This window comes from Rhinopithecus roxellana, chromosome 6 (assembly GCF_007565055.1).
Source record: "Rhinopithecus roxellana isolate Shanxi Qingling chromosome 6, ASM756505v1, whole genome shotgun sequence".
Lineage (NCBI taxonomy): Eukaryota > Metazoa > Chordata > Mammalia > Primates > Cercopithecidae > Rhinopithecus > Rhinopithecus roxellana.
This window is the reverse complement of record NC_044554.1, coordinates 11,736,665-11,757,758: the sequence shown is the minus strand read 5'-3', so window position 1 is coordinate 11,757,758 and position 21,094 is coordinate 11,736,665. Positions and strand designations below refer to the sequence as shown.

The following is a 21,094-nucleotide window of genomic DNA, read 5'->3' as shown; positions in this document are numbered from 1 at the left end:
ATGGAAAGCTATTCTGTGTTCATGGACTGAAAGAATTAATATTGTTAAATATCCATACCATCCAAACCAATTTGCAGATTCAATGCAATCCCTATGAAAATTCCAACGTCATTTTCCCCAGAAATAGAAAAAATAATCCAAACATTCATATAGAACCATAAAAATCCCTGATTAGCGAAGACAATCATAAGCAAAAATAACAAAGCTGGAGGTATCACTACCTAATATTAAACTGTATTACAGAGCTGTATAGTAATTAGAACAGCATGGTACTGGCATATAAATAGAAACACTAAGGAATAGAACAGAACATAGAGCCCATAAATGAACTCACACATTTACAGTCAACTGATTTTCAACAAAGGTGCCAAGAAAAGACAATGGGAAAAGGACAGCCTCTCCAATAAAGGGTGTTGGGACAACTAGATGTCTAACTAAAGAAGAATAATTTGGACCCTTATGTCATACCATATAAAAAATTAATCAATTTTCAACAAAGGTGCCAAGAAAACACAATGGGAAAAAGGACAGCCTCTCCAATAAAGGGTGTTGAGACAACTGGATATCCACCTAAAGAAGATTAATTTGGAGCCTTATGTCATACCATATAAAAAATCAAAACAGATAAAAGTCAAGGTGTGGTCTTGAAAGGACTTGAAACTAAAAAAACTAGAAGAAAGAAAACACGGGGAAACCTCCACGACACTGGTCTGGAAGGTAACTTTTTGGATTTGACCCCAAAAACTGAGACAATAAAATAAAAAATAGACAAATGGGATTAAAGTAAAAAGCTTCTGCAGAGCAAAAGAAATAATAAGAGTAAAAAGACAACTGAGAGATTAGAAGAAAGCCATACATCTGATAAGAAGTTAACATTCAAAATCTATAAGGAACACAAAAGTGGCAAGAAAACCATCCAATTTAAAAATGTGCAAAAAACCTGAATAGATGTTTCTCAAAAAAGTCATATAAATGAACAATAGATATATGAAAAAATGCTCAACATCACTAATCATAAGGAAAACGCAAGTTAAAACCACAATGAGATGTCGCCTCATGCCTGTCAGAATGGCTATTATTTGAAAAAATGAAAGACTGTGAAGAGAGTGTGAGGGAAAGGGAACCCTTGCACACTGTTGGTGGGAATGTAAATTAATACAACCGTTTTGGAAAACTGTATGGCAGTTCCTCAAAAAACTAAAAATAGAATTACAATATGACTCAGCAATCCCACTTGAGTACATATTCTAAAGACTTGAAATTGGCATGTTGAACAGATAGCACACTTCCATGCTCACTGCAGCATTATTTACGATAGCAAAGTTATGGATCAATCTAAGTGTCTGTCAATGGATGAGTGGATAAAGAAAATAAGGCATATATACAAAACAGAATACTATTCAGCCTTCAAAAAGAAGGAAATCCTGTCATTTGACAACATGGACGAGCCTGGAGGACATTATGTTAAGTTAAACAAACCAGACACAGAAAGACAAATACCACATGGTCTCACTTATTTGTGGGATCTTAAACAACAGAACTCATAGAGGCAGACAGCAGAATGGTAGTTACCAGAGGCTAAGCGGGGAGGAAATGGGGAGGTTTTAGTCAAAGGGTACAAAGTTACAGTTAGACAGGAGAAAGATGGTTTTTGAAATCTATTGCACAACATGATGACTCTAGTTAGTAGGAATGCATAATACATTTCAAAATTGCTAACAGAATAAATTTCAAATGTTCTTACCACTAAAAATGCTAAGTGTTTGAGGTGATGTTTTAGTTTGAATTAATCATCCCACACTGTACACATAATATCACTTTGTACCCCATAAGTGTATACAATAAAGTTAATTCATTTATTCTTCCAAAAATCCCATGAGTTAGGTACTATTACATCCCCATTTTACAGATGGGTAAACACAGGCATAAAGAAATCCAGTAAAAGCTATAAGTGGCAAAGCAAGGATTCAAACCCAGACAGCTTGGCTCTTAATTCTGCAATGCAGCGTCTTTTAGAATACCAACTATAGCAAGTACTCATCCTGTTTCTAGAACAGCTATACTGATTCACAGCCAGAAACAAAGACCCCTAGAGAAAGTACAATTTTGAACTGTTAACAACTTGTATAGAAAAACCTGAGAAAACTAATGTGCACAGGATCATAATTTGAAGGTCACATAATTATCACCTCTCTGGGTACTCCAAATTCTATCTTTGGGTCAAAATGGACCTCTAGTCACTTACCTACTTGAAGCATATAATCACAGTCTCTTTCGGAATTATTTTCACCAGGTGTGACCTTAAGCTCCTTTGGGGTAATGGGTGGTGTTGTCTTAAAGGCCTCTGGAAGCTGACTCTGGGTTGGAATGGTGACAAGGCTATGTCTCAGCTCTGTTCTCCATAGACTGGTCACTATTTGTCCCCAACAGAAAAAGCTGAAATATCTTGCAGCCCTATGGTCCCTGGATGCTGAGCAGCTGACATTCCCACACAGCTCCCTGAACTCCAAATCCAGCCCATGACTCTAACCTGCTCACTGTGACGAGGCTGCTCTCCTGTTTAAGCTACTGCAGGGAAAAAGTGGAATGAGAAGTCCCTCCCCTGGGTCACAAGTTCGTATTATAGGTCTGGCATGCCCAGGCCCTGAAAAGGGACTTTGAGGGATGCGAAGGATAGTGGGACTCATGCCTTCACTTCTTCTTTTTCTTTTTTTTTGAGACAGAGTCTAGCTTTGTCACCCAGGCTGGAATGCAGTGGTGCAATCTTGGCTCACTGCAACCTCTGCCTCCCAGGTTCAAGTGATTCTCCTGCCTCAGCTTCCCAAGTAGCTGATGACAGGCACCTGCCATCATGCCCAGCTAATTTTTGTAGTTTTTGTAGAGACAGGGTTTCACTATGTTGGTCAGGCTGGTCTCAAATTCCTGACCTCAAGTGATCCTCCCGCCTTGGCCTCCCAAAGTGCTGGGATTACAGGCATGAGCCACTGCGCCTGGCCTCATGCTTTCACTTCTGTCCTGCCATCCCTGGTTGTCGTGTTCAGCAGTACATTGGTCCTGTGAATTTTCCCTTTCTCCATTAGAGCCCATTCTTTGCTCATGCCAAGTGATAGAGCAGGATTCATCTTGAACCCCAGTTTACGATGTGAGAAGACCCGGGGGTGGGGATAGGGTTCAGTCCTATATGACAGTCCTTGATTGTTAATGAAGAGCAGCCATATGGAATCCCATACTACCTCTACAACAGGAAGGTGATCAAGAATTTTGGTCCTCCCATCTCTCAGTACTTCCTATATGAAGCTCTCTCTATAAAAGTCCTTATAAGTACTTTAGAATTAAGTGCTAAGAAATGCTTAACTTTCTTGGCCAGGTGTGGTGGCTCACACCTGTAATCCCAGCACTTTGGGAGGCCAAGGCAGGCAGATCCTGAGGTCAGGAGATTGAGACCATCCTGGCTAACACAGTGAAACCCTGTCTTTACTAAAAATACAAAAAATTAGCCAGGTGTGGTGGTGGGTGCCTGTAGTCCCAGCTACTCGGGAGGCTCGGGCAGGAGAATGGCATGAACCATGAACCTGGGAGGCGGAGCTTGCAGTGAGCCGAGATCGTGCCACTGCACTCCAGCCTGGGTGACAGAGTGAGACTCCATCTCAAAAAAAAAGAAAAAAGAAAAAAAAGAAATGCTTAACTTTCTCATAGGAACTGATACATTTTCTGCCTTCTGATAATGAGAACCAGATAGCTGATTCTGTTTCTCTCTTATCTTTGGCTTCATGAAGTTTAAAGCCAAGTTTGAAACTTATCTATAGCAATTTAAGTTAGTTTTGTGGTTTGAATATTTATGTTTTTTTCCTCCAATATATTTTTGATGCAAACTGTAAATGATACAAGGAAGGAAAGAAGGACAGAAGGGGAAGGACAAGGAGGGAGACAGACAAGGAGAGGGAAACAATCTGAAGAGGACATGCGCATAACAGCATGTCTAGCAGCCAGGCCTGGTAAGAACCAGCTCATTTTAAAATGGAATCTTCTGGGTAATCACCTGTCCCTCCCCCTACGTTTTTTTTTTTTTTTTTTTTAGATAGGGTCTCACTCTGTCCCCCAGGCTGGAGTGCAATGGCAGGATCTCAGCTCACTGCAACCTCTGCCTCCTGGGTTCAAGTGATTCTTCTGCCTCAGCCTCCTCAGTAGCTGGGATTACAGGGGCGCGCACCACTATGCCCAGCTAATTTTTGTATTTTTAGTAGAGACAGGATTTCACTATGCTGGCCAGGCTGGTCTCAAACTCCTGACCTCGTGATCTGCCCGCCTTGGCCTCCCAAAGTGCTGGGATTACAGGCGTGAGCCACCACGCCCAGCCTCAACTGTCCCTTTTAACAGGACTGTCAAAAAGTCCATGAAAAGCAAAACTAGATTTGATTCTGTATTGTGCATCAGTGTCATAATTACCTGTAAACATCAAACACAGACATTTTGTTTTGGGTGGTTGTTTTAAGAGGCCGAAAGAACACAGCTTGAGCACTCCCTTCTCCCTGACTCCAGGTGGAATTTTACACACTAGCAAGTTAAAAAATAAATAACCATCTAAAGTGCTTTATGAAACAAAAAGAAATAAGGTGTTATAAAATGCAGATACACCAAATGCCACAATATCATTCTTAGAGGATAATATTCTAAATATAGCAGCACTTTCAAGGTAAACTTTACAGGCAGAAGGTAGTGTTAATTTGTCAACTATTAGGTCTCAAAAAAAAAATGCATTTCTACTCAGCAAGATTCACATTTAAACGACTCATAGCTGTGCAGCTGACAGTCTTCTGACAGCTTGTTAAGGCCAATCATGAAGTAAAGTAAGATAAAAATCCTGTTGCTTCTGTGTCCACATCCAACATCAGTGGTATCCTGAGACAGATATAGGTATCATTCTCTTCCGTGCCACTTGCCACCACCCTATCTTGACCTCCTCTTGCAGAAGGACCTGGGAAGGCAGCAAGACCACTAAGTATGTGTACTGAGGTCTGGAACCAGCACAGAAATGAAAGTGGGAGAAGGAACATGATTCCCTTCGAGGGGCAGGGCACAGGTGGCCATGCTCCCTACACCAGACACAATGAGGGCCTTTGAGAGAGAAGAGAAAGTGTTGGAGGCCTGCAGAAGGTGAGCATTTCTATGGAGATTCTTTAGGGAGGCCTAGTTTGTGGCACGAGGGGCCATGTGGGTCCCAGGAGAGAATGAAGCAGGAGGCTGATTTGGGTTCAAAGTAGAGAGGTTAGAAAGGTCCCTAACAGTTTAGATTGTCTATACCAGCATATCAGGTAGGAAAGGAGGCAGGGATTTGGGCAGACATTCTCCAAGAATAAAAGCGTACATTTGGCTAAGTGTTCTATGTGTACTGTCTGGGAGCGTGAATGCAGCAGAAGACAGTGAGATGAGGCATTTCAGCAGCAGGAGGTGGCCACTAAAGTGGGGAGTTTAGATTCTCTTTAAAATTTTCTGATTTTCCTGGATGATACACATAAGCATTCAAATCCTGTTCCAGGACCATTCAGACTGAAAACAAACAGAAACTTCTGGAATAAAATGTGGGGTATGGTGGTTACAAGCACAGGCTTTGGAATCAGGCAACCTGGGTCTAAAATGTGGCTCCCAGATTCTCCCACTTTGCTGCTGTGGGTTTCAACTGCCTCATGGGGATCATACCTAACTTTTAAGTGCTGTGAGGGCAAATGAGAAAGTATCAGTAAAACACTCAGCACAGGCTTGGTATAAAATAAATAACCAAATAATAGTTGTCAGAAATAATAAAAACGATGATAAACTAAATAGTCAACTCTTCATGTTTACCTGGGTGCTCCTAGCACTGCCAAAGTTGTAGCAAAGAGCAACAAAACAACTAAGTACAAGATGGTGGTTGCCTTCTGGCTGTAACCCGAAATCTGAAACTTAGAATTAAGAATCCAGAAACCTCAGAGAGACAGTTATTTCAAGGGATGGGTTAGGGCCCCAGATTCACAAGCGGAAAGAAAAGACAGAATGCATCTGGAGGGTCTAGTGTTAAAGGTGCTAAAAACGTGAGCTGCAGAGATGGCCTTCTTTCAGTTCTATAAACATTCAGGCACAGAGGTTTGGAATTTCAATCAACAGAGGACCATCAATACAATCTGTAGACCCAGAAAACCCTCATCACTCCTACAATTAAAAACAATGGACAGGAACACTACATTCTAGTTATTGACAGTTTTCTTCTTCCACTGCTCCTCATACTAAAAGATCCATCAGAAAACAGCCCCTATCTCCTGAGAGCTTTCATTGCCCTTTCATTAAGCCTAGATGGAAATGAGTTTCCAGCAGAGCAGACTGTGGACATCATCAGGGACAAGCTGTCCCTTCAGGAGCAAAGGTGGTGAGGCCTGCCTGAAGGCAGGGTCTGTGCCCCTGAGCTGGTGAAAAGCATTTGGTCCCTTTTCTGCCCTTCGCCTCACAAAGATCTATACTGACAATGTCAAGGGTCACAGCTTTGTGGCCTCTGGCCAGGAGGAGCTGACGTAACAACCTCACAAACACTACTTAGGGAATAATGCCATGCTGCAGAGAGGCAGACAAAGATGGGGTCTCTACGGCTCTGACATGTGTGTCTTGTTTAGAAATACAAATCACCCAGGGGCAAATCACTAATGTCAACAGCTTTCAGAGGCAGCATTCTCTACTCAGTATGAAAAGATTCCAGCTGCCTGAGAAACTATAATGTAAACAGTAAAATGTAAATACATGCAAGAAGCTTGCCGGCTTACATAAATAGTCCACTAATATCACCATCAAGAAGGAAGTGCCCTGTGGCAGATGGCTGCATGATGGGGGAAGGGAGCACCTACTAAGGCCTGTGTGTGTATGTGTGAGGGCGTGTGCATGTGTACACACGCTGGGTGGGGTCTGGACTGGAAACTCTCTGGCTGGCACTGTCATCCTCCATTATGAAGGGGCCCGTGAACTGAGCCTGTTGCCCTTCCCTGCAGCCACTGCCCCTAATTCGAACTGAGGCCCTCTGTGGCTATTGCAACCTACTGGTTTTTGGCTGTTTGGCTGCCAGTTTTTCTTGTCAACTCACACCTGCTCTTTATTGTGTAATGTTTTAGTACATTTTCTTTTATTACTTTTTAGCTCCATAGTTATTTTTAAGTAGGAAAAACAATGCAAGAGAGATTTAAAAATAGTATTTGACTTTTCTGACTACAAAAATAAAATAAGGCAGAAAATTTTAAAAAATATAAAAACTCTAAAAGAAAAACCCCAAAGTGACAATCTTACTCAAAGATATTTTCATGTTTTTCCTTTTTGTCTTTTATTCTCCACTCAAATACTTTTATTCCTTTATTTCATATTTTGGGACAGGGTCTAACTTTGTCACCCAGGCTGGAGTGTAATGATCAATCACAGCTCACTGCAGCCTTGATCTCCCTGAGCTCAGATCCTCCCAACCTTAGCCTACCCTGTAGCCGGGACCACAGGTGTGCACCACCACACCTGGCTAATTTTTCTATCTTTTGTAAAGACAGAGTTTCGCCATGTTGCTGAGGCTAGTAAATGTTATTATTTTAAAAATAGTAGAGGTCGGCCAAGTGCGGTGGCTCACGCCTGTAATCCCAGCACATTGGGAGGCCGAGGCAGGCTGATCACCTGAGGTCAGGAGTTCGAGACCAGCCTGGTCAACATGGTGAAACCCCATCTCTACTAAAAATACAGAAATTAGCTGGGCGTGGTGGTGGGTGCCTGTAATCCCAGCTACTCGGGAGGCTGAGGCAGGAGAATCGCTTGAATCCAGGAAGTGGAGGTTGTAGTGAGCCAAGATCACGCCATTGTACTCCAACCTGGGGGACAAGAGGGATACACTGTCTCAAAAAAAATAAAAATAAAAAAAGTAGAGATCATACTATATACTGCTTAGTCGCCTGTTTTATTTAGTGATGCACTAGGGAGTAGTTTTCATTTTACCAGATATTAACTAATAACATTACTGTTAATATCTGCATATATTTGATCCTATGAACTTAGCATATTTTATTCAGGCAATCTCCTACTGACTACCATTCGACTGGTTTTGGTTTGATTCACAGTCTTTGGTGAGGAGACCCATTAACAAGTGCCAAGGTCTAATGTGTGCGTGGTCACTGGATGATGCCTATTCTTTGTCACAGCCCATAGCACAGATGGAAGAAGTGCACATATTAATAAAAGTAAGCTCTTCATTGCAACTGCTCAGGACTCATTTTGAAGAAGAGACAGATCTCCAACAAGATTTTGTAGGTAGACGAAACAGAGGGCCTATAATTAGGTTATTAGAATAAAGATGGCTTTGTACTGATTTACTCCTCTCTAGGAAGGAATTTGGTAGGACCCACCACATGGGTGAGCTTTCTCAAGTCAATTCTCTTCACATGACAACTGCAAAGAAGCTGGCAGGGCCAGGGCTTTCCCAACAATGGTGCGGGGCAGAGGCCATGGCACATGCTCACATCTCTCTTCTTCTCAACTGATAGGACTGAAAACATTCTTTGTAGACCAGGGCTGGATTTGAACCCCTTAATATACTTTCATTTGATTTATTGATCCAGCTAATCCTACACTTTTTATAAAATAGTTGTATCAGTTCCATCAAACAACTGAGAAAGTATTAGGATTAATTCAGTAGCTTTCTGTAGATTCAATATAACTATAGAAATATATTGGTATATATAAAAATATCTGTTGGAAGTTTTCAATTAACTCAAGTTATGAAGGATACTCCATAGGCAAGAAACAATTATTCTTATGTGCCTGAGGCCTTGGGAGCTAAGGGGTCATCTGCAGGAGGAAGCTCAGAGATACCAGAATCACAAGAGAAAAGGGCATAAATCTTCAGTTTGTGGAAAGGAAAAAACCTGGCTCCCTGTCACTAGAGCAACTCAAGTTCAAGAGTTAAGGGCCCTGTGAGAAAGTTGAGAAATTGCTGGATGCAGGCCATGAGTGTGTCATTACACTAATTTAGTGAGTTAAAACAATCAAATGAAATAGAAATGTTAGAGGTTATCACATGAAGGGTAATTACTGTTTCATGAACCATATGTATGGGTGTCTATGTATATGTATGTAGATTTGAGTGTGTTCACATGTTTGCATGCAAGTAAATGCCAAATTACAATAGAAAGTATCTTTTACTGTGGGTCAAAAGTTTGAAACCTATTACTCCATGAGAAGCCAGATATAAATAAAAGTAGAACTATTAAAATTATACATTGATCAATCGATTCTTGATTCTATAAACAGGTACTAGAAGATGTCGCTCAAACTTCAAAGTTCCTTTAGAGATTCTTTTTCTCATGTGAGAACTGGAAAGGGTTGGCAGAAAATTCCCATCTTAAATGGTTTAAAATAGATGTCTTAAGTGAAACTTATCCTCAGACCTTTTACCTCCATGCTGTGACACAACTTTAAGAGTACTTACATGAAGGCCATCCTTCCTCAGCAAACAGGATGCTTAGCTCTATTTTTTTTGGCAGGGGCGGGGTGGGCGGTACAGGATCTCACTCTGTTGCCCAGGCTGGAGTGCAGTGGCACAATCTCGGCTCACTGCAACCTCTGCCTCCCGGGTTAAAACGATTCTCCCACCTCAGCCTCCTGAGTAGCAGGACTACAGGCGTGTGCTGCCATGCCTGGCAAAGTTTTGTACTTTTTGGTAGAGATGGTGTTTCACCATGTTGGCCAGGCTGAATTAGCATTATTTTATACATGCACATGCAATAAACAACTAAACATGGGACTGGGGCTATAAAAAATAATAGCCTAGGCCAGGTGTGGTGGCTTACACCTGTCACACTTATAATCCCAGCAGTTTGGGGGGCTGAAGCGGGCAGATAGATTGAGCTCAGAAATTCAAGACCAGGCTGGGCAACTCCTAGTTTTGTAGAAACCCCGTTTCTACAAAAAATATAAAAATTAGCTGGGCATGGTGGCACACACCTGTAGTCCCAGTTACTCAGGAGGCTGAGGTGGGAGGATCACTTGGGCATGGAAGGTGGAGGTTGCAGTAAGCTGAGATGGAGATCACAACACTGCACTCTAGCCTGGGTGACAGAGTGGCACCCTGTCTCAAAAAAAAAAAAAAAAAGCCAAATCTTCATACAGCAATGCCAAATCACAGCTTTTCTCATATCTTTTTCAATAACTAGATGGTTAATATCCTCCAGTATGTTAACTGACTCAGCCAGCCAGGGCAACATTTTATTACCCAGCTAGGATTGCTGTGTTACCATCTTACTCAGAGTAAATGGCTGTACAGGGGTTTTAGTAAAGTTACTTTTATTGTACAGACAGATGACCAATGGATTGGCAACCTCAGTACCTCATCATCCTTCAACTCACCCATGTTTGGTAGTGCAGAACTCTATAGCTTCAACAAAATACTTAAACAGTTTTAAAAAGATCTGGGCTGATTCAAAGAAGGTATCTGAAAGCATTTGCGAACTCACTTTAAGTTTTCCAAAAACCCATCTCTGTACAGATGGGCAGTGATCTTTCATTTGAGAAAAAATAAAATCCTGACTCGTGCTGCCATTAAAAAAAAAAAAAAAAAAAAAAAAAAAAAAAAAAAAAAAAAAAGCCTGTGCTAATTACAAACTGTTGAGGTAAAATATAAGGCTCCCCTCTCAATCAACAATATTGGATTCTTATATTTCTTATACTCCACCAGAAGTTTCTACTACCAAAGTTTGATGACATAAGAGAGCAAAGCGATCATTTAAAGGACATACTGTTTATTGATCCTCGAGTTTCCAGTACTGAGTTGGTTTTTAGAAAGCTGCATACCTGTACTCTGTAATCTTATCCTTATAGAGAAATCTTCAACCATTACACTCTTGGATATTATGGACAGTTTATATAAAGGCCTCCCATCTGGTATGCTATGGTCACAAAATATTATGTTGATCCCCTCAGCTCTCAGGGTTGGCCACCTTTTTAAATAAAAACATCTTCTTCAGCCAGACGCAGTAGCTCACGCCTGTAACCCCAGCACTTTAGGAGGCAGAGGCAGACGGATCACGGGGTCAGGAGATTGAGACCATCCTGATGGCCAACATGGTGAAAACCCGTCTATACTAAAAATACAAAAATTAGCTGGGTGTGGCGGCTTGTTCCTGTAATCCCTGCTACTCAGGAGGCAGAGACAGGAGAATCGCTTGAACCCGGGAGGTGGAGACTGCAGTGAGCTGAGATCGTGCCACTGCACTCCAGCCTGGTGACAAAGCAAGACTACATCTCAAAAAACAAAACAAAAGAAAATATCTTCTTCTGTGTGTGCTATGATGTAAAAAAACTTACAAAGTTCTGGTTTATTGAATAAACAGCCAGATGAATAACATCTCCTTATCTTCTAAAAATCAGCTAGTAAAGACCCCAGTCATCATTCAATGTTATTAAATGTTCCTTAAAATCTGAGTTGAAAAAAATCTAAGTGTTCAGCACTGACAAGGACTTTTCTCTCTATTATACTGGTATTCTGTTAGATCATGAATATGAATCAACTCTTGTGTATCTTTGTAAAGTGATTTCTCCACCTAATATGAAATTTTGTGCTCAACTGCATTAGGCTAAGTTACCTATTACATTTATAGTCATTCTCTGCACTTCATCATTGAACTAGATTCTTCTGTTTTTTTGGTTTTTTTTTGTTTTTTTTTGAGACAGAGTCTTGCTCTGTTGCCAGGCTGGGGTGCACTGGTGTGATCTCGGCTCACTGCAACCTCCGACTCCCGGGTTCAAGCGATTCTCCTGCCTCAGTCTCCCCAGTAGCTGGAACTACAGTCACGCACCACCACGCCCAGCTAATTTTTGTATTTTTAGTGGAGACAGAGTTTCACCATGTTGGCCAGGATGGTCTCCATCTCCTGACCTTGGGTGATCCGCCCACCTCAGCCTCCCAAAGTGCTGGGATTACAGGCATGAGCCACTGTGCTCGGCCATGAATTTGATTCTTTTAATACTTCATTCAAAAGTTTTTATCATATCCATATATTGGAATGTAACTTATGACCTGCTAGAAGTAGACTGGGTTAAAAATGATAAATGAACAAATAACATTTCAGAAAAAGATGTCTATATAATTATGAATTGCCTAGTATTACCTTTCTGTAAGAATGGGAAGCTAAAATTTAAAAAAAAATTCTCTTTTCTTAAAAGCATAATTTACCAGCTTAATCTTGTGAACTGTGACTAAGAAAATACACATACCCTCTAATTAATTAGTCATTGCATAAATTTCTATATGGGTTTCCGATCTGAATACTTTCTAAGATGAAATCATGTAACTGCCATTGTTGTAGATCAAAAATGGTTGAATATTGGCAATTTTATGAAGTTCAACCTGCACAGAAAGAAAGGATTTATTTGCCTGGAGGATATGAATGTATGAACAAAGAATTCGGTCTTACCTGAATGATCTCAGCATTCGATAGGACTTTCCTAAATCAGATACTCGTCTACAGAATGGACCCACAGCCAATTCCATCTGAAATATTAAAAGATACTCCATTGTTTTAATGTTGGAATCATTAGGGGAATATGGGACAGACCTGGATCGCAGAAGGTTGTAGCTTGCAGTAAACCTAATTTTATCTGGACCGTAAGGCAAACTGTGAAAGCCAACTAAATTTATTTAAAAGGCAAGCACTTACATAATTTTTGCATTTATTTACTGAGAGGGCCCAAGATGAGACAATTCCTTCATGAAAATTAAAAAAAAAAAACATTTTTGTTATATAAAAGGAAAAAGTTTAGATCATTTATCCATTGAAAAATAAGGAAAAGGAAAACTTTCAAGACTGCATGCCTATACTTCAGGCATTACAAGTCTTTTTACATTCAATATAAATGATGACAATTTTTATCAGTTAGTGTGGCTCAAGTAATTAAAAGGACTAACTCTGGAGCTTTTAGTAGCACATCTATATCAGCATTCCAAATGCTGATACTAGTTACTAGTCTGTGACCCTGGACAAGTTATTTAACCTCTTTAAGTCTCAGGTCTCTCATCTACAAAATGGAGATAATAGTATCTACCTAACAGAATAATGCAAATTAAAAGATAATTCCACAAAGCTTTATGTGCAGAGCATATAAAAAGTGCTGTTAATTGTCAGCAATTATTATCAGTGTTTAAAAATTTTTCTCTTTTCAATTATTAATAAATTAATATGCTACCTAACTGGAGAATTTAGCAAATCTTGGTTTCACTTCTCTTTATTTTCCTCCTTTGACTGGAAATTCTGCCTGTCATTAATTAGGCTACCTGTTCTTTTCTACCAAGTGCATATGCAAACTTTTCGCATATATGCTACTCAGGTGATAGACTGCTTCTCCACTCTTGCTATAAATAGCACTCTGGTAAAGAATGGTTTAGAAAATGGTTGAGAATAGGCTGCTCCCTGGAAGTACAGCACCTTTCTTCAAGAAGCACATATGATGTAAGGCTTCTGTCCTGCTGGCCACCCTTACAAAAAATTGCTTAAAATCTCCTTGCCATGGGTATACTATAGAGACCGAATCAATCATTCATTTGAGAGACACTTTGATTGCCTTAGTGCTAGGTACCAAGCTAGGCATGGGGATAAGATGATTAGATGACTAGACTGTCTTGCCATCACTAAATTCTCAAATTTAATGAAGAAAGAGATATTTATTTATTCAAACAATATGATTATTATCAACAAAATCAAAAGTATTTATGTATATGTCCACATATACATATATAAACATGCATATACATACACACATAATGACTGTTATTAAGCAAAATGACAAATGCTATATCAAACTTATGACCTTAGTGTCAAGAGAGAGTTGGAGGCAGCTTCCTTGGGATGGTCTTGAGGATCAATAGTAACCAGGTTAATTTCTCTTGTAACATACTAAAGACATGGATTGCATACTGTATGTCCTAGAAGGAAACCTTACATGGTTGGGAAACTCTATAAAGTGAAGAGTCATAAATAAATATAAAGATAAAAATTTAAGGAAGAAAAAGGATTCTTGCCAACAATGCAAAACAGAACAGTTGTAAGCCAGTGTGCCCAACTCAAAAGATAGTAGGTGATAGGCTGTTCTTTGGAACCTGTTTCATTTCTTCACTGGGTAGGAATTTCTGGTTTCTTTCCGTATGTGTCACTTACTTTACACTGAGCACAAAGGAAAAATGTGATTATCATTGTATCTTTGATATGATAATTCCATTCAAATGCCTAACTTTATACATATAATGGTTTTTTACATACTGAAATTATATATTTTTCATGAAGTGTTTTTGTCAATTTCTCAACTACTCTAGTGGAATCACTGTCTTCAAAGACAACCTGTGCCTTAGCACTTGAGCAGGACCAAATGTTAAAACAAATAAATGGCTAGGAAAAAGTTACAATATGAGAAAATATGACCTCGAATTGCTGTAAAATGTATGATTATGTAAAAGATTTTTATGCCGTAGGACAATTTCAAAATGTTAAATGTTTAAAATAAATTTTTTATCCATAAAGGACCTCTAGGATATTGTAAATCGTTTTCTTCTTCCAGAATTCCATTAAACAATAAAGGCCATGTTTTAAAGGGCAAGAGTGTTCTGTTAAGAGGAGGTGACTCTGCCATTAGCAGTGGATACAAAAGTGGCATGTGCAACTGCTTCTCTCCAGCCCCCATTTGGAGAGAATGAACGGTCAGCTGCAGGCACGGTGAACTAATTACATAGCTGTTCCTTCCCTACCACAGACATTTGGTTAACCACAGGGCTTCTTTGGATACTCCTAGGGCACTCCTGCCCTGACATTGCTCAGGAGAAGAAAAGGCAATAGGAATTAGAACAAAAATTAGAATTTTGATTGTCTTGTTTTCTTTTCTAAATTAATATTTTTAGGCACAAAGTGAAATAGATGTAAATGTATACTTAAAGGGCACCAGAAGACCTATAAATAGAAACTGCTAGAAGTACCACTAAATAATTTAATACCAACTTCAACAGCCACTCTTTCCTATAGGTAAGAAAATAAACTGAGGGGTGGAGGGGGAGTATGTGCTTCAGAGGACACTGTGGACAAGACCCCAAGAGATTCAGAATCAGAACCCCAGTGTTGTGGACAGGTTTAGTGATTTCAGAACTGCTGTGTGATCAGTGTGGGCACTGAGACCATGTGGTCACAGCAGGGAATTAATTACCTGTAGGAAACCACCTCATACCCATGACCTGGATTCCTAAGGGGGCTGGATGTCAGGTACTTCCCTCACCATGATCCCTCCAGATGGCACCCTGCAACTACTTTCTCTTTCCTGCACTGGTGCCAGTAAGGAGAAGTTAGGATTCTTAAAGAAATCCTTAAAATACGTCATTATCTGTCTTTGCAATTGGACTTTATGGCAAATAACCAGTATTCCCAAACCTGGTCTACAGGTCCCTTCTTGAGCTTTCTCTTTTTGTTATTTAACTAGAATTACAAGCACTTTTATCACAAGAACAGTTTTTAAACCCATGGGGTATTTGTGTATTTTTGATTTCAGTGACCTCAATGGCTTTAATTTTGAATATGAATTGATAGAACTTTCAATTATAAGGCAGTTGAAAAGCCCTCTAGTCCCCAGTTGATGCCTATCATGAATATAAATGTTAGGGTAATGCTATTTAAATGTTTTGACTGACCCCGAAAAACCCGTCCAACCAAGTGTGATACTGAAAGCTGAGGTACAACACATAATTGCAACTGTGGCAAGAAACCAAACCAAATGAAGTAAAACTCGAAATTCAAATTTTAATTTAAAAAGTGGGTGGGGGAGATCATGACATAACAGTAGGACAGTATTTGCCAGATACTGATCACAGATCTGATTAATTATGATAGTGCCTCCACCTGTCTTTACTGTACCCATGATCCACAGGACTGGAGCCATCCCCAAGGTGAGTGCCAGGATGTTTTGAAACTGGGACACACTGTACAGGGGTGAACAAAGGAATCTGCTTTTCAATACCACACTGCCTGCCACAACCTAATGTCACTGCAGGGTTTAACACTGAGTAAATGCTGTGTGTTTTAATGCTGCTTCTATATTTAAAGAACAGAAAACAGAGGCTTTTGAGCATAAGTTAGTAATAATGACTGATGGGTTTAATTTACCTTAAGGGAAGGGACCCAGAATAGTTTGGCTTATTGAACAACATGTCTTAAGAAAAAACGATGCCAAATAACATTTTGAATAATGCAGTTTTTTGGAAGGTGGAAGCTCACCCCTGCCACTGGATGCTATGCATTTTGAGCAGCTGTTAGCTGCAGCAGCAAGGGTTAAAGGACAATACTTTCCATCTTTCACAACCCATAAGGGAACATGTTAAAATAAAAAAACAAAAACAAGCCTCTCTCCTACAGCACTCTCGTTTTGGCCATCTCCTGCTCGGCTGCCACTCTAATTGGACTTGAAGTGCTGCCTCCAGGAAAGTGACTCAAGAACCAGCTGGAGCAGAATGCAAATAAGCTGGTAGGGGAGAGAGTCCAGGGAAAGAAGATGAAACAAAAAGAAAAACAAAATTACGGAGGAAAGGGGAAGAGAAGAACAGAGACCATCTGAGTCTAGTTTACACTTTCGTTTATTTAAAACAAATAAGAGGAGGTTCTAGTACATCACCAGATTTTTAATAAGCAATCTGAAACCCCAGTAAGGGACAAATAAGACACTATTGACAAATAATTTTCTTTAAGCTAAGTGTATCTGTAAAACAAAGTAAAATGTACGGGTGCCTAAGAATGAAGTTCATAAAATGTAAAAGGTAAAAAGAGCCATATTAACGGTAACATTGAATTTCTGTTTTTATGCTGTGGCTACTACAAGCGTATTTTCCAAATGAAGGCTCATTTCTATGGTCTAATGGCCCCAGGAATGTTACCTGGAAATGAAAATGACTAACTGCTGCATCAATTAATTTGCAATGAACCAGGCTCTTGAAAGTTTAGGTTTGTGTTACCTGTTCCTTTTTTGAAAGTGTATCAAGTCTGCGTGAGCACCTGACAACCACTGACCTGATACAAGCAGTCTGTCCAAGTCCTTTCCTCCATGCAGAAATAATGAAGCAAGACACACTCCCAGATACACACAAGAATAAATATTGACATTAACATTTATCTTTATAAGCAGGGAGGATCTGGCAAACTGCTATGAAGAATTCCTTTCAGTAACTATTTAGACTAGTAAAGGTAATAGCTTTGAAAGGCTTAAAAATGATTTTACCCGGCTGGGCGTGGTGGCTCACATCTGTAATCCCAACACTTTGGGAGGCCGAGGTGGGTGGATCACGAGGTCAGGAGTTTGAGACCAGCTTGGCCAATATGGTTAAACCCTGTCGGTACTAAAAATACAAAAATTACCCGGGCGTGGTGGCGCATGCCTGTAGTTTCAGCTACTGAGGAGGCTGAGGCACAGGAATCACTTGAACCCAGGAGGCGGAGGTTGCAGTGAGCCGAGATCGTGCCACTGCACTCCAACCTGGGCGACAGAGCAAGACTCCGTCTCAAAAAATAAATAAATGAATACAATAAAATAAAAGATTTTACCCTTGGTATGCTATACAAAAATAACAATCATCTTTGTTTCTGAATCTTTTAATGAAAGCATGTTTGGGGTTTTTCTTCATTGCCTCTGATACTACTGAAAGGCTTTAAAAAAACTGTCTAAAGGACAAAGAAAACGCTTTCTATAAGAGCTGATAATGTTTTGCTATTTTAATGTCACTCTATCTCTCACACACATCAGATAGCTTGAAATGATTTCAAGGCTAGCCATAGAGAAGAACTGTACTCTACCTGATAGAGAGAGAACAAATAATCAGACTCTATGTCTACCTGGCCTACTGTGCATTTAAATGAATGGGAAAACTGCCTTGGAATGGTGACAGGGCAACAAGCGGTCTCTTTTTACTGTTTGAAATATGATTTCATTGCCTACATTATTGGCCAGCAAGGTTTGACCTATTTTGACAGTAAAATAGTGAGAAAATTCCATATTAAGTAAAAATGGGAAGTGTTGCTTTCCTGTGGAATGAGTTATTTCACCTTAACCTTGAAATACCAAAGAGAAGGATAATTATTTTGTTAAATACAAAGAAAAATATACCTGGTATAAAAGTATCTTTAAACTTCTCCTTTTTTTTTTTTTTTTTTAAGCCATTTATGCTTAAATGGGCTTACTTTTCTTTGTGCTGCAACTCTTTAAAAACACTGATGAAAACACAGTCTTTCATTTAATAGATATTAAATTTCATTTAAAATAATTAATTCATTTAATGGATAATAGGCCAAAACATTTTTTTCTTTTGTAGTAATTCATCAATGTACCTGTGCAAAATCAGCAGCAAGTCGCATTTTCCCACCTTCACCAAGAGGTCTTATGAGACTGGCATGGCGGATAAAAAGTTCAATTGCTCTTTGGGCAATAGCCTCGGTGTTGTCAAAGACAAAATCTAAGCATTCAAACTGTTTAAAATAGTCACTCATAACTCTGGCAATGAAACCTTGTAGCTCCTTCATGTACAGAGAACAAGGAACATCAGGTTTTCCTGAGCTGGATAATGACCTGTAAAAGAAAAAGCAGCCCTTTTTAACACCGATGCACTAAATTACACTCTTGGATTTTGTACCCCTTACCCCACCAATGCTGCTATTTCAATCCTTTGTAATTTTTTCCCTTAACAGTATAAAATACATTATTTTTTGATAAGTGTTAGCAGAAAACAATGTTTAAAAATAACATTTTAAAAAGTGGTTTAGATGCCAGGAGGATTACTGAAGGAATTTTAGAATCCATTTACCTAAAGATTATTGAGAATGAAATAGACAACCATCTGTCTTGGATGAATCATACAAGTTCTACTCTCTGGCCTCTCAAAGTCCCTCCCAGTCTCTCAACTCTCCATCCACTCACATGTTTGCCTGGTAAATGAAGGTATCAATAATGGATCCTGAAATAGCATTTTATACTTTGCAATGGCAGAAAATGCTGCTTTTCCTATACAAATTCTTGGCAAAGATCTCTCTGCTCTTGTGCTATTTAATCAGATCAGTCCAACAGAATTCTGACTGTGGAAATGGTTATGTAACAGTACACATGGTATGCAATTTTTCCTCCAGATGATGAGGTTTAGAAAGGCTTTAATTTGGATCAACAAATGATAGCAGCTGATGCTCCACGAAATACTATTTATAATTTATAAATGTTTATAATTGCTCTTTAAAGAATATATTAAAAGAATGTGAAATATTTATAGGAAAGAGATATGCCAAAACTAGCTAACACCTGATATTTTCTAATAAATGAGATCACTGGCTACATCATGCTGAATCTTTTTCAAAAAGCGAGTTAAGTGTTTCCATATTCTGAGAATGACGTAGAGATATTGGTGATAGTCTATAGAAGAACAACAGATATGACTAAAATGCTTAGAGCAAGAGAATGAGTTGAACTTAATTATCTTCAAATACAGCAGTGGTTGCTATAAACAGGATGCTAACCAGAGGTCTGTCACTTCCAGAAGCACCTAGAGATAGAAAAAGCAGGCCTATGTTCCAGCAGGAAGGGATTGCATACAGGTATAAGACTGTGCCAACAACAGAAAGGCTGCCAAAGGGTGCATGGTGGAACATTTTTGTTTGCAGTATCATCACATAGTGGAGTGGCGCTTGGGTACAGGGGAGCCTTAGTAAATGATGGCCATCTTCGTGTGGAGTTTGGTTTTGCCAGATTCAGACAACTGCATAGCCTAGCTTTATTCTAGGTTTGTCACTCCACAAGGCCAGGCTGCAAAAACAAACAAATAAAAGAAGTCTCCCTCCCCGAAAATGGTGCCAATCTGTTTCATTTTTTAATGTTTACTTTTGATGAATTATAATAATATATAATAAGGGGATACACAGTAATGTTATATGTATACAGTGTGGAATGACTGAATCAAGGTAATCAGCATACCCATCACCTTAAATACTTATCATTTATTCCTCCTAACTGCAACTTTGTACCCTTTGACCAACATCTCTCTATTCCCTCCACTCCCTAGCTGTCGCTAACTGCCATTCTACTCTGTTTCTATGCCTTCGATTGTTTTAGACAACAGATACGTGAGGTCATGTGGTATTTGTCTTTCTGTGTCTGGCTTACTTCACTTAGCATAATGTTCTCTAGGTTCATCTATGTTGTTGCAATTAACAGAATTCCTGTCTTTCTGAAGGCTGGATGGTATTCCATTGTGTATGTGTACCATATTTTCCTTATCCATTTGCCAGTCTAAATGTTGGTGGACATCTAGATTGATTCCATAACTTGGCTATTTTAAGTAATGCTGCAACGAACATGGCAGTGCATATATCTTTTTGACATACTGATTTCAAGTTCTTAGGTTATGTACCCAGAAGTGGGACTGCTGGATCATGTGGCAGTTCTATTTTTAGGTTTTTGAGAAACATTCATACAGTTTTCCATAATGGCTGTCTAATTTACATTCCAACCACAGTATACAAGGGTTCCCTTTTCTGTACATCGTCTTTCACACTTGGTATATTTCATCTTTTTGATAAGTCATTCTGACAGGTGTGAGGTGAAATCTCATTGTGGTTTTAATTTGCATTCCCCTGACGATTAGTGATGTTGAATATTTTTTCACATATCTGTTGGCCATTTGTATGTCTTCTTTTGAGAAATGTCTATTCAGGTCCTTTGCCTATGTTTAAATCAGGTTGTTTTCTTGTTATTGATTTGAGTTCCTTATATATTTTGGATGTTAATCCCCGTATCAGATGTATGGCTTGTAAATATTTTCCCCAATCCAGAGGTTGTCACTCCACTCTTGTTTTCTTTGCTGTTCAGAAGCTTTTTAGATAAATGTAATCACATTTGTCTATTTTTGCTTTGTAGTCTGAGCTCTTGGGATGAAATCAGATTTTTCTGATTTTTTTCCTGATTTTTCTGATTTTTTTCCTCAGATTTTTCTGTTTTCTTTAATTTGTTTTAGTTTCCGGTGTTACTTTTAAGTTTTTAATCTATTTTAATTTGA

General features: G+C 39.2%; 1 protein-coding gene across 3 annotated transcripts in view; it reads right to left on the bottom strand.

The window, feature by feature from the left end:
- COG5 (component of oligomeric golgi complex 5) overlaps positions 1–21,094 on the bottom strand; it is a 366,355-nt gene that overhangs the window by 15,172 nt on the left and 330,089 nt on the right. For all 3 annotated transcript variants that reach the window (XM_010382422.2, XM_030932305.1, XM_030932306.1), the window contains 2 exons: positions 18,387–18,624; positions 12,459–12,535 (listed from right to left, as the gene is read on the bottom strand). In XM_010382422.2, coding sequence (XP_010380724.1) covers positions 12,459–12,535; positions 18,387–18,624 — 315 coding nt within the window. The remainder of the gene's footprint in view (positions 1–12,458; positions 12,536–18,386; positions 18,625–21,094) is intronic.